This window comes from Palaemon carinicauda, chromosome 18, assembly GCF_036898095.1.
Source record: "Palaemon carinicauda isolate YSFRI2023 chromosome 18, ASM3689809v2, whole genome shotgun sequence".
NCBI lineage: Eukaryota > Metazoa > Arthropoda > Malacostraca > Decapoda > Palaemonidae > Palaemon > Palaemon carinicauda.
In genome coordinates, this window is record NC_090742.1 from 61,232,851 (window position 1) to 61,247,649 (window position 14,799).

The window sequence follows — 14,799 nt, forward strand, 5'->3', positions numbered from 1 at the left end:
AATCCTATGTTCTTGCTGAAGGCATGAATCTCACTGACTCTTTTAGCCGAGGCTAAGCATACCAGGAAAAGAGTCTTAAGAGTGAGATCTTTCAGGGAGGCTTATTGTAATGGCTCCAACCTGTCTGACATGAAGAATCTTAGTACCATGTCTAAATTCCATCCAGGGGTAGCCAAACGACGCTCCTTAGTGGTCTCAAAAGACTTAAGGAGGTCTTGCAGATCTTTATGTTTGGAAAGATCTAAGCCTCTATGCCGGAAGACCGATGCCAACATGCTTCTGTAGCCCTTGATAGTAGGAGCTGAAAGGGATCGTCCTTTTCTCAGGTATAAGAGAAAAACAGCTATTTGAGCTACAGAGGTACTGGTCGAGGATACAGAAACTGACTTGCACCAGTCTCAGAAGACTTCCCACTTCGATTGGTAGACTCTAATGGAAGAAGCTCTCCTTGCTCTAGCAATCGCACTGGCTGCTTCCTTCGAAAAGCCTCTAGCTCTCGAGAGTCTTTCGATAGTCTGAAGGCAGTCAGACGAAGAGCGTGGAGGCTTTGGAGTACCTTCTTTACGTGTGGCTGACGTAGAAGGTCTACCCTTAGAGGAAGACTACTGGGAACGTCTACTAACCATCGAAGTATCTCGGTGAACCATTCTCTCGCGGGCCAGAGGGAAGCAACTAACGTCAACCTTGTCCCTTCGTGAGAGGCGAACTTCTGCAGTACCTTGTTGACAATCTTGAACGGTGGGAATGCGTAGAGATCCAGATGTGACCAATCTAGGAGGAAAGCATCTATATGTATTGCTGCTGGGTCCGGGACTGGAGAGCAATAGATTGGAAGCCTCTTAGTCAGCGAGGTTGCAAAGAGATCTATGGATGGTTTTACCCCAAGTGGCCCAAAGTCTCTTGCACACATCCTTGTGGAGGGTCCATTCGGTTGGAATTACTTGCCCTTTCCGACTGAGACAATCTGCTATGACGTTCAAGTCGCCTTGGATGAACCTCGTTACTAGGGAGATGTCTTGACCTTTTGACTAGATGAGCAGGTCCCTTGCGATCTCGTACAACGTCAGTGAGTGGGTACCTCCTTGTTTGGAGATGTACGCCAAGGCCGTGGTGATGTCCGAGTTAACTTCCACCACTTTGCCTCGAAGGAGAGACTTGAAGCTTTTCAAGGCCAGATGTACTGCCAACAGCTGCTTGCAGTTGATATGCATGCTCCTCTGACTCGAGTTCCACAGTCCTGAGCATTCCCGACCGTCTAGTGTCGCGCCCCAGCCCACGTCCGATGCGTCCGAGAAGAGAACGTGGTTGGGAGTCTGAACAGCCAGGGGAAGACCCTCTCTTAGGTTGATATTGTCCTTCCACCAAGTCAGACAAGACTTTATCTTTTCGGAAACCGGGATCGAGACCGCTTCTAGCGTCTTGTCCTTTTTCCAGTGAAAAGCTAGATGGTATTGAAGAGGACGGAGGTGTAGTCTTCCTAGTGACACAAATTGTTCCACGGATGACAGCGTCCCTACCAGACTCATCCACAGCCTGACTGAGCAGCGTTCCTTCTTCAGCATCTTCTGGATGGATAGCAGGGCTTGATCTATTCTGGGGGCTGATCGTCTTGTTGTTCAGCAACGTCCTCATCAGAGGGTTCCTCATCCGAAAACTGATGAGGAAACGGCAACGGAGTGGGCAACGTCTGGCTCGCTGAGTCCGGTCGCACTGGTGCATGCGTGACGGAGCCGGACGCAACATCATGGAACTGCTGCACAGTCTGTGAACTGTCAACAACCATGGGTGCGCGAAGAAGCACAGCGTCAACCCGAGACTGTCTAGACCGTCTGGGTTGTGCAGTCAACACCCTACCGGGTTGCTGAGGTTGACGCACTGCGTCAAAACAAGTCACCTCTGCTGGTTGTTGAAAGTCCTGAACGTCAACAACCACCTCCGAGCGTCGCTTAACGTCAACGTGCGGCTGGCAACCCACACTGGGTCGCATCGGTGGAGGAACCACCTCAACTGGCAGACGCGAGTAGGTACCTCAGCGTCAACAGGGCGCACAACCGACCGGTTGGAAGGTTGTTGGCCAGAAGGTTCGGTAGCAACCTTCTCCACATTAAAGTCCTCTATCAAGGACGCAAGCTTGGACTGCATGTCTTGCAGCAAAGCCCATTTAGGGTCTACGGGAGCAGGTGTGGCAACAGACGGGGTTAGCGACTGAGGCGGTACCGCTTACCATCCCTGAAAGCCTTGTTATGCATGACATAATTGTACAGCAAAACTTCAAAGGCTCGAAAACAGCTGTGAAGTTGACCTGTAAACAATTTGGAGCGTCTCCTGGCCAGGCGCCAGGGAGAGTCTACGAGAATTGAGAAGTCTATCTGGGCAGAGGCATGAACTCCCAAGCCGAGAACTTCTCTCGTGTCATATCAGACTCTCGCTCTATAAACCAGTTTAAAAGAAGGGAAAGCAAAGGCTGTATCCCCCAAACTCCTCCTGGTGAAAAACCAGTCGCCTAGCAAACGTAAAGCTCTCTAGGAGAGCGAGAGAGCACTAGCTTAAAAACAACGGCTTCGAAGTAGCTAGGCCTAGTGTAAGCTCTGACGTTTAGGCGAACGAGGAGCAGCAGTTACAAAAAGATCCGGACAAAGATCCTTAAAAAAATCATCATGATTTAATTAAAGTCCATAGGAGGCTAAGCAGCTTTAGGCTCCTCTCCGTCTGACAGAGTCCTCAAGGGAATATCAGTAGGAGGGGTAACAGCAACTTCCTCATCTACAGGAACCTTGTCCGATAAAAGCTGAGTCTCAAGCAAGGGAGAGACCTACCGTGGTGGCAATGCTTTACAAGCAGAGTCCACACTCACTGGTGCATTAGTAGCGGACCAGAACGCAACGTCATGTAACTGCTTGACAGTCTGTGAACTGTCAACAACTGAACTGTCAACCACAACAGGAGCGTGAGGACGCACAGCGTCCACTCGAGACTGCTTTGACTGCCTAGACTGAGCAGTCAAAACAACTCTAGAATGCGGAGGTTGACGCACAGCGTCAAAACAAGTCAACTCCGATTGTTAGTGAACGTCTTGAACGTCAACAGGAGCATCAGCAAGTGGCCTAACGTCCAAATGCGGCTGAAAAACCACACGAGACCGCATCGAGTGTGGTTCTAAACAACCTGACTGACGTGACTAAGCTACGCCAACGTCAACAGTAAGCACAAAGGAACGTTAGGTTGGCTGAAAGCCAGGATATCGATGAGATAAACGGCTAGACTCAACGGACTAATCGGCAGAATAGTCTTCCATAAGGGAGGCAAGCATATACTGCATGTCTTGCCATACAACCCATTAAGGATCAACGGAAATGGTTGTGGTAAGAGACGAGGGTAACGTCTGTGACCGCAACACCTTGCCAACAAAAAAAAGACTCTCAGAGTCTGTGTTACGCTTTTGTTAGGCGGCGAGCAGTTATCCGATGACTGCATAGGGTCAGAGCTGTCCTAATGGTTGTAACCAGGACGCTGGACCTGTCCTGAAAGGACTGACTTTCGCTTAAGGGCTTCGAAACCTTGTGACAGGTTTCTTATGCGAAAAGCCTTCAGATGACGAGGAGAAACAACGTCTCTCTCGTCTTATGGTAGGGGAGATCTTGGTAAGATACACCCGATACCATAGAGGGAAAACGTCTGTTCGTTGATCAAGGCCTCTCGAACCCATAAGTCGTTTGACATTACTTCTCCCCTGGGCTTGGGAGCATGCAAGAGGTCCCGGACTAGGTGAACGACAGGCACGAACAGACGAACCCTCGGACGCAACACTGTAACACTTTGCGCATATCACTTTATCACTTCGATTTTCTGTTTTGCACTTATTTCACTGAAATCGAAACTTTTACTGATTTCTACCTGAAACACGCAATTCTACCCTTCATTAAAAGGTAGTAATTGCGAAATCAGTCGTATAATGCAAGCTCATTAATACCAGCAAAAAACAGAAAACATATTTTAAGATGAAAAAATCAGTGGCTGGGAAAGAGACTAAACACTAGTTCATATACAGTGATACCTCGGTACTCGACCATAATCCGTTCGAGATCCGTGTTCGACCTCCGATTTGTTCGAGTACCGAATTTTTTTTCCCCATAAGAAATAATGGTATATATTCTATTCCGTTCCCAAGCACTCGAACAGGCCCAAAATATTAATAAAACGTGTACCTAAACAACAATAATTATCTAAATGTGTATGAAATTGGTCAGAAAATCCTATAAAACAATTTTAAACCATTTACTGTACTAAAATAAAACAATTTTAAACCATTTTCTGTACTGTAGTGAACATACCTTTGAGCAGCGGTTCGATGGCATACAGGGATGGATGTGGAGAGGATGGAAGGGGGAGGTTACTGCTTGGAAGGAGAGTCCCCTTCCATGATGTGGCGGGGTAGTTCTCCTTCAGGAGTTGTTTCTCTCTCCAATGAAAGGGTGGGCAGATCTATTTCAGGGGTTTCTTCTCTTCTTTGTCTCTTCTTTGGAGGAGAAACAGGCTTTGATGTAGCAGCTTTCTTTTCTTTTGTGAAAAACTGGTCTATTGTTAATTGTTTCTTCCTCCTCTGCAGTATTCTTCGAAAATGATACATGACACTATCATTAAACATATGCACTGCCCGGTTTGCTACTGCAATTTCTGGGTGGTATTTTTCAGCAAAAGCCTGCACATCTGCCCACTTGGAACAAATTTCATTGATGAGAGAACTTGGAACATCCTCCCTTACCTCATCCTCTTCTGAAGATTCCTGCTCCACAATCAGATCCTGCTGCTGTTGTTGTTGCAGGTGCAACAATTCCTCCACAGTCAACTCGGTAGAATGGCTTTCTACAAGCTCATCAATATCATCCTTGTCGACCTCAAGCCCCAAACTCCTGCCCATGACAACAATTTCCTCAACGACATCAGTGTCATCAGAAATTACAGGGGTAGCAGTGCTTGGACCCGCCTCTGGTTGGAAACCTTCAAACTCCCTCTCTGTGACACATGATGGCCACAGCTTACGCCAGGCAGAGTTCAATGTCCTATAGGTCACACCTCGCCAAGCTTGGTCAATCATGTTAACAGAGTTGAGGATGCTGAAGTGTTCCTTCCAGAATTCCTTTAGGGTCAACTTCGTGTCACTGGTCACTTCAAAACACTTTCTGAAAAGGGCCTTGGTATAGAGTTTTTTGAAGTTTGAAATGACCTGTTGGTCCATGGGCTGGAGTATGGGAGTAGTATTGGGGGGCAAGAATTTGATTTTGATAAAGCTGTATTCTTCTTTCAAGTCATCCTCGAGACCTGGAGGATGTGCAGGAGCATTGTCCATAACCAGAAGACATTTCATTGGCAAGCTCTTTTCAATGAGGTAAGCCTTAACCTGGGGGGCAAACACTTCGTTTATCCACTCAGTAAAGAATTGTCTTGTGACCCAAGATTTAGTGTTCGAGCGCCACATAACTGGTAGTGCACTTTTACAAATATTATTTCGTTTGAACACCCGGGGGTTGTCCGAGTGGTACACTAACAAGGGTTTGATCTTGCAATCGCCACTTGCATTTGCACACAGCAACAATGTTAGCCTATCTTTCATTGGCTTGTGACCTGGCATCTTCGTCTCGTCCTTGGTAATGTACGTATTGGCTGGCATTTTCTTCCAAAATAACCCAGTCTCATCACAATTAAAGACTTGTTGTGCGATCAAATTTTGTTCATTTATGTACCGATCGAATTCCCCCACGTATTTATCGGCTGCAATTTGATCCGAACTAGCTGCCTCCCCATGCCTAGTAACACGATGAATACCTGTTCTATTACGAAACTTTTCAAACCAACCCCTGCTCGCTTTAAATGTAAATGAATCACTTTCACTGGTACTCGGACTTTTCTTCACTAATTCTTCATAGATATGCAACGCTTTTTCACAAATGAACGCTTCACTAACACTTTCCCCGGCCAACTGTTTTTCTTTAATAAATATTAAAAGCAACTTTTCCATCTCCTCAATCACTTGTGGCCTTTGCTTAGTTACCGCCGTAACTCCCGTTGCAACATTCGCCTTCTTAATCATTTCTTTATGCTTTAAAAACGTAGAAATGGTCGACTTCGCCATTCCGTATTCTACCGCTAAATCGGACACTCGTACACCATTCTCATATTTCGCTATAATTTCCTTCTTCAACTCGATCGTTGTTCGCACTGTTTTCCTCTTCTCCTTCCCCTTAACACTCATTACTTTCTTGGGACTCATTATGAAAGCTAAAAAAGCAATTAAAAGCACTGAAAATCACTAAATCACAACGAATGCTGATCGCGCGTTGTCTGAGTGACGCTCTCGAGAGAACTGATGCTTCCCGAACAAGCGAGAGTGGCCGAGATGGCGCGATCATCACAAAGCCCATGCGGTCGTCACGTGTTCGGCTGGTCGAGTACCGAATTTTTGGTCGAGCACCGCAGCAAAAATTTCTCGAAAATTTTGGTCGAACTCCGAATTGTTCGAGTATAGAGTCGTTCGACTACCGAGGTATCACTGTAACTACGTTTTCAATCTCTCACCGCACATAGCCTGGGGACGAGAATAAAAAACTAAAAACGTTTTATCCTTCCTCCCCGTACAGCGACTAGGGACGAGAGTAACTCGAGAACAACGTTACCCGCTTGAACGGACGTTTTCTCTCCTCTCTCTCCCTCCGTCTCTATCTCTCTCTCTCTTTCTCTCTTGATTTCGCACCTAAGAGAAGAGCCCAATTATATTTCGTCAAAAAAACATGTTATTTGACTAAAGGAAAAAACTGAAAGGTTTTTCAAATAAAAGTTCCTTTAAAATAGAATTTAAAACATTTAAGCTAAGAAAGAATGAACAAAACGTCAGAATCGATTTACTCTTACTGCAAAGTGAAACCGTGATACACTCTCTCTCTATCGTAACGATAGAGCTTATGTTGAACGTCCTGAACGTCAACAACTGCGTAGCATAAATAAAGTAAACGTTAGTTCATCTTTGAAAACAGTACGAAGACTATCAAAGAAATTCTTTCATAAAATATTACATTTAAAAAGTTTTAAATCCTTAGCTCTTTAAAAGCTAATTACGATATAAAGGGCTCAACGTTGATTAACTTCGGTTTCCAAGTTAGGACCGCCTACTCTCAGGAAAGGTCTATATAAACAAAACATTAAAATTATTTTTATATGTTTATAATAAATGGAAAGTTAATCGAAGAGGCCTAATAAAGGCGGAGAGATATAAAATATATAGAGGAAAATCTATAACGTGATAAGATAATTACTAAAAGCCTAAACACACTTCCGTCTAAGGGAAGGGTCGGCCATTTAAAAGTGAAAGAAAGTCCATACTCTCTTTGTCACCATAATTAAATCTATCCAAAACGAGTTCAAGATTTAAGATGAAGATAAAACACCTGCATAGCGAAAGCTCAAAACTAGAATAAAGTACTTCACCAATTAGTTGTGAAAACAAATCCAGTTAGTAACAGCGTATTTAGTAGGTCTTGCCAGTGGCACGACAGAGAGAAAATTGGTTCTGTGTTGACATCGAGTACTTGAGTACCTACTTGACAGATGGCGCTGTTGATGTACACCCCCACCTGTATAGCGATCGCTGGCGTATTCCGCCCGTAGGTTTTTCTGTCGGGCAGCAGAGCTGACAGCTATATGATCATCGGGTAAGTTTAATATTGAAAAAAACTCCAGTTTAGCAACAGCGAGTAAGTACGTCTTGTCGATAGCTCGACAGAGAGAAAATTGAGTCTTTGTTTACATTGAGTACTGGGTATCTGGACGACAGATGGCGCTGTTGGGCACACCCGCAACCTGTGTAGCGATCGCTGGCGAGTTTTTACCGTAGAGTTGTCTGTCGGGCAACAGAGTTGCAGCTATATAATCACCGGCTAAGTTAAATATTGAAAAATCAATAATAATGCTAAGAAACGACCCACCCACTCCTAACTGTTTGAATTTGAAAACAAGGGCCTCATGATTAACACGGTCAAAGGCAGCACTAAAATCAAGGCCAATCATACGAACTTCCTGATGTTATGATTCCAGATAATTACCAATCATTCCTTCATTCATGTTCTAAACAATATAAAATGAAACAGATTTTATGAGACTGATCTTCAATTAAAACTAATGACACTAAGATTAATAAAGTTTCAACAGATATTTCATTTACCAATGCAGCATGTTTTTTATCAAGAAATATTTCTGATACCTCAGCAACATACCTATCCATAACTCCACCAGAATCTCCTGAACGACCTCGGTTCGGTGCTAATGAGTCCAATTCATCAAAGAATATAACACATGGAGCTGCTGCCTTAGCACGGGCAAATACTGTCGATACAGAAAACTTTATTGAAAATTCCATTTAATAATTTACCTGAAAATAAATTGAAATATCACTGCCTTGCATAGAAAATCCCACTGACACCTTGCTAATACAAACAGCCAAGTATCTTCCGTTTGAAACATTAGTAACATGACAAAAAAAAATGTAGATATTCCAAGCTGCATACTTGCCTTGGCGAACATTCTCTTCACTCTGCCCTACATACATATTCAGCAGTTCGGGACCTTTAACCGACATGAAATTGAGACCACACTCTGTTGCAACTGCTTTAGCAAGGAGTGTTTTTCCTGTTCCTGGTGGGCCATACAATAAAACTCCTGAAAATCAAAGAAGCATCATAAATAAAGTAGACTGCAACCATACAGTGAAGGATAAAAATGGGGTAAAGTATAAGTAAAGTGGTAGGATAAAATAAAACTTAGTTATCAACCATTGTTATTTGGCTTCATACTCCCGAAAAGTGGGCATCAAAAATGTCCTGACAATTACAGAACTACACAAGAAATGTCAGATGTAACATGAATACCATACTGTAAACCATTCATTTATTCACCACCACACAATAAACATACCTTAAGCTCAAAACAGTATCCTAACAGCTCATAAAGTCAACAATTAAGCCATAAATACTCTAAGGAATATGAATAGAATACAATATTTGTATAATTTCAGATATAGCTGTATTATGTATTATACAGTTCATACTCCTTGTACCTGAGGGAGGGTTTCTTTTAATATATCTGAGATGAGATTACTAGATCAAATCCCCTCTCTACTTTGAGACAAAAAACAGTAACTAACTACCCAGTAATTCAGTACTTAGGTCAAAAGAGGCACAATCAATTTTTGCAACAAAGCCTAAATTTCTTTCCCTCTGCCTAAGAATGATTTTAGAATTCTCACTGGTGAGGAACTTCCTCTAACCCGAGCAACACTTACTTTAATCTTTTTACACACCTGAGCGTCGAAGGCCACTAGAAACCAGCGTTGGGTGACGTAGAGGAAGCTGGATAGTGTTCACCACCTCCCGTTTTGCTTCTTCTAACCCGCCTACGTCCTTCCACTGGACCTGAGGAATACGTGGAGCACCTAGTGCTTCACTGCGGTTTGATTGAAGCTCATCTGACATAAAATAAAAGTGTAATGAAAGCACTGACAAGGTGATCATCATTCATGTACTTTTCAGAGAAAGTTTTATTAGCTTTTATGCTACTTTTGACATAAGGCCCAAATTTTCTACTCATTTATAGTTACTGCAAAGATTCCCGGTGAAATAAGTCCCACCCACTGATGACGTCATAGCCAATAATGTTGTTTCCCAAGTTAGCAGTGACGTCACCAGGGGCGGAGTTTATTTCACCAGGAATCTCTGCGGCAACTGTAGTTAAAAATACAGTGATAGTTTATATGAAATATTGTACTTCATGCAGGATCCACAGATTTGAGAGTTCTAAAAGGAACAGATTCCCAAACTTTTTACAAATAAAATCGTCTGAAAGAACAGAGGGGATGCAAGAGAATGAAAACATTCAATAAGTTTTTTTCTTAGTGCCATAAGCTGGAATTCTCTTCTTTACTAATTTTCATATTTCGAACCTTATCCTTCTACCAAGAAAGCCTACTGCTTCCTTTTTAGCTAAGTCCTACTCCTCTTCTACAAGAAAAGTGGGTACTGTATCTTGAAAGAATTCAAGTCATGAGATGAGATATTGGTGATGTACAGGTAAAAACTGAAAGGAATAAGCTAATAAACAGTTCTTAGTGATACAAATACTCATCACGTGATATATATTTTTGTGGAACATTTTCAATAGATTATTCCAATATAAGAAACATTAATACAGTATTTATCTACTGCCAATTAAATGTTTAATAAAAAACTGTTGAGAGATAATGAGAATGCACTGCTAAGCTCCAGCATCAAGAGTATAACAGAATTTTAATAAAGAAATTTGTTATATCTATACTCACCTGATGTCCATATTGCTTCTCTCTTGATGCTCAGTTTATATCGAAGCTAGGAGCTTTTGAAGCTCATCACTATCAAAGCTAAACTCGTTAATGACTGGAGTGGCATTATAGTTGTGATCCCAGATATAATCGACTAGTATAGTCTTCTCTGTATTTTCCCTAGTACTAAGAGTTAGTTTTCTTTCATGCTTTGAACATAATTATCCATAAGAGGAACAGAAAGCCCTTCGCTCTCCTCACAACGATTATCTAAATCTCACTACTGTCCCTGGCACGAGACACAAGGTAAATACGGATCATGATAGCCAAGAAACTATTCACCTGAGAAATCTATGCAGGGATTAATAACAAATCCAGAAGACTTTATAACAGCAATAAAACCTAAATAAAGCGTACAGCCTGGAGAGCAGGGAACCATCGAGCAACCTAAGAACAACACAGGGACTGTTAGAAAAAAGACGGTATAGCATATAAAAGCCATGGCTATTGATACTGGTTGCGAGACTGCCTCATTACTATAATAGAGGCCTAAGAATAATGGAAAGAAAAAATGGGAAACTTTTTTTGTTTTTGAGTGTAAACATCGACACAAAATGAGCTTCGTGAGAGAAGAAATATGGACATTAGAGGAGGTTCCCCGAAATAATAGGAGGGGAAACTAAAGTCTTGGATTAAGATTAAAGAGAGTGGAAGTATCTCATGAGAAAAAAGTGCAGAGTACAATACTTAGATGTTAACGAAGCATACATAAAGTATAAAAAAGGAGCACAGCATAAAGGTGAAAAAAAGAATGAAACACAATACATCACAAAACTGTACAGCATAAAGATTCTTAAGTGCGAAAATAAAAACAAGTATGTACATTTAAATAAGCAACACCATCCACATTATAAAGTGTGGTTCAAGATGTTTGTGTAAACACTCTTAATTAATTAAATACTTATAATTGAAACAGTTTTAAGGTAAAGACTACTCACCTAATGCCTGTAATATATCTTTGTACGTAACTGGTGGACTATCATTACTGATATTAGTAAAGGTACCATCAATCTCCCCGTTGTTTGAAAACAGTCGATACAAACATAATCTGCAAAAAAAATTCCCATATTATTATTATTATTACTTGCTAAGTTACAACCATAGATGGAAAAGCAGAATGCTATAAGAACATGGGTTCCAACAGGGAAAATAGCCAAGTGAAGAAAGGAAATAAGGAAATAAGATATTTTAATTATAAAATAAATTTTTGAATATACTTACCCGGTGAATATATAATAGCTGCTGCTCCAGCGGCTCGACAGAAAAACACAAAAACTCGCGAGCGATCGCTATGAAGGTTGCGGGTGTGCCCACCAGCGCCAACTATCGGCCAGATACCACACATGCATGTAAACAAGCCTCAATTCTTCTCGTCCCGCTGCGTCTCTATTGGGGAGGAAGGGAGGGCCTTTAATTTATATATTCACCGGGTAAGTATATTCAAAAATTTATTTTATAATTAAAATATAATTTTTGAGTATTTAACTTAGCCGGTGAATATATAATAGCTGATTCACACCCAAGGCGGTGGGTAGAGACCAGAGTTAATTAAGTTTACAGCGTATATGCTTAGAGTTTTTGACAGTTATCGATATAACAAAACCCAAATATATAGGTACCTGGTAAGGAAGTTGACTTAGAAAATTACTCTGCCTTGTAAGTCTGTCTTCCTCACGAAGCCCAGCGATCCTCTTAGGATGCTGAAAGACTCCCAGGAGCTGAAGTATCAAGGACTGCAACCCATACAAACAGGACCTCATCAAAACCCTCATCTGGGCGCTCTCAAGAAATTACTTTGACCACCCGCCAAATCAACCAGGATGCGAAAGGCTTCTTAGCCTTCCGTACAACCCAAAAAACAATATTAAAAACATTTCAAGAGACAGATTAAAAAGGATATTGGAATTAGGGAAGTGTAGTGGTAGAACCCTCACCCACTACTGCACTCGCTGCAACGAATGTACCCAGTGTGTAGCAGTCCTCATAAGGAGTCTGGACATCTTTTAAGTAAAATGACGCGAACACTGACTTGCTTCTCCAAAAAGTCGCGTCCAGGATACTTTGCAGAGATCTATTTTGCTTGAAGGCCACGGAGGTTGCTATAGCTCTAACTTCGTGCGTCTTAACCTTAAACAAACATCGGTCTTTCTCATTCAAGTGAGAATGAGCTTCTCGTATTAAAAATCTGATAAAATATGACAAAGCATTCTTTGACATAGGCAATGATGGTTTCTTAACTGAGCACCATAATGCCTCAGATTTACCTCGTAATGACTTAGTACGAGCTAAATAGAACTTAAGAGCTCTAACAGGACATAATACTCTTTCCAGTTCGTTGCCTACGATCTCTGATAAGCAAGGAATATCAAAAGATTTAGGCCAAGGACGAGAAGGCAGTTCATTTTTGGCCAGGAAACCAAGTTGAAGAGAACAAGTGGCTTTTTCTGTAGAGAAACCGATGTTCTTACTGAAGGCATGAAGTTCACTGACTCTTTTAGCCGAAGCCAAGCACACTAGGAAAAGTGTCTTGAGAGTGAGATCCTTCAGGGAGGCTGAATGTAATGGCTCAAACCTGTCTGACATGAGGAACCTTAGGACCACGTCTAAGTTCCATCCAGGAGTTGCCAAACGACGTTCCTTAGAGGTCTCGAAAGACTTAAGGAGATCTTGGAGATCTTTATTGTTGGAAAGATCTAAGCCTCTATGCCGAAAGACCGAAGCCAACATGCTCCTGTAGCCCTTGATCGTGGGAGCTGAAAGGGAGCGAACCTTTCTCAGATGTAAAAGAAAATCAGCGATTTGGGCTACAGAGGTACTGGACGAGGACACAGATGCTGACTTGCACCAGTCTCGAAAGACTTCCCACTTCGACTGGTATACTCTAATGGTAGAAGCTCTCCTCGCTCTTGCAATCGCACTGGCTGCCTCCTTCGAAAAGCCTCGAGCTCTTGAGAGTCTTTCGATAGTCTGAAGGCAGTCAGACGAAGAGCGGGGAGGTTTTGGTGTACATTCTTTACGTGGGGCTGACGTAACAGATCTGCCCTTAGAGGAAGACTTCTTGGAAAGTCTACCAGCCATCGAAGTACCTCGGTGAACCACTCTCTCGCGGGCCAGAGGGGAGCAACCAACGTCAACCTTGTCCCTTCGTGAGAGGCGAACTTCTGCAGTACCTTGTTGACAATCTTGAATGGTGGGAATGCATATAAGTCCAGATGAGACCAATCTAGGAGAAATGCGTCTATGTGTATTGCTGCTGGGTCTGGGACTGGAGAGCAATAGATTGGAAGTCTCTTGGTCATCGAGGTGGCAAAGAGGTCTATGGTGGGTTGACCCCAAGTCGCCCAAAGACTCTTGCACATGTCCTTGTGGAGGGTCCATTCCGTAGGAATTACCTGACCCCTCCGACTGAGACAGTCTGGTAAGACGTTCAAGTCGCCCTGGATAAACCTCGTTAACAGGGAGATGCCTCGATCTCTTGACCAAATGAGCAGGTCCCTTGCGATCTCGTACAGCGTGAGGGAGTGGGTGCCTCCTTGCTTGGAGATGTACGCCAAGGCTGTGGTATTGTCGGAGTTGATCTCTACCACTTTGTTTCGAAGGAGACTCTCGAATTTCATCAAGGCCAAGTGGACTGCCAAAAGCTCCTTGCCGTTGATGTGCATGCTCCTCTGACTTGAGGTCCACAGACCTGAGCATTCCCGACCGTCCAGGGTCGCACCCCAACCCAAATCCGACGCGTCTGAGAATAGTACGTGGTTTGGGTTCTGAACTGCTAGGGAAAGTCCCACTCTCAGAGTGATATTGTCGTTCCACCAATTCAGGCATGCCTTTACTGGTTCGGAGACCGGGATTGAGACCGTCTCTAACGTCTTGTCCTTCTTCCAGTGAAAGGCTAGATGGAACTGGAGAGGTCGAAGGTGTAGTCTTCCTAGCGAGACAAACTGCTCCAGGGATGATAGAGTTCCTACTAGACTCATCCAATTCCTGACTGAGCACCGTTCTCTCTTCAACATTAGTTGGACTTTGAGCAGGGCTTGCTCTATTCGGGTGGCAGACGGAAAAGCCCAAAAAACTGGACTGCAAATCTCCATCCCTAAATACAGTATAGTTTGGGATGGAATCAGCTGGGACTTTTCTAGTTTGACCAAAAGTCCCAATTCCTTGGTCAGATCCAATGTCCAAAGAAGATCCTGCAGACAGCGATGACTGGACGAGGCTCTGAGAAGCCAGTCGTCCAAGTACAGGGAGGCTCGGATTCCCGATAAATGGAGGAATTTTGCTACATTCCTCATAAGCCTCGTAAACACGAGAGGAGCAGGACTTAGGCCAAAGCACAGGGCCCGAAACTGGTATACCACATTCTTGAAAACAAACCTCAGAAACGGTTGGGAATCTGGGTG

General features: G+C 43.0%; 1 protein-coding gene across 2 annotated transcripts in view; it reads right to left on the minus strand.

Moving 5' to 3' along the window:
- Pex6 (peroxin 6) overlaps positions 1 to 14,799 on the minus strand; it is a 77,489-nt gene that overhangs the window by 15,096 nt on the left and 47,594 nt on the right. For both annotated transcript variants that reach the window (XM_068392423.1, XM_068392424.1), the window contains exons 5-8: positions 11,338 to 11,447; positions 9,347 to 9,511; positions 8,560 to 8,706; positions 8,265 to 8,373 (exon numbers count right to left, since the gene is read on the minus strand). In XM_068392423.1, coding sequence (XP_068248524.1) covers positions 8,265 to 8,373; positions 8,560 to 8,706; positions 9,347 to 9,511; positions 11,338 to 11,447 — 531 coding nt within the window. The remainder of the gene's footprint in view (positions 1 to 8,264; positions 8,374 to 8,559; positions 8,707 to 9,346; positions 9,512 to 11,337; positions 11,448 to 14,799) is intronic.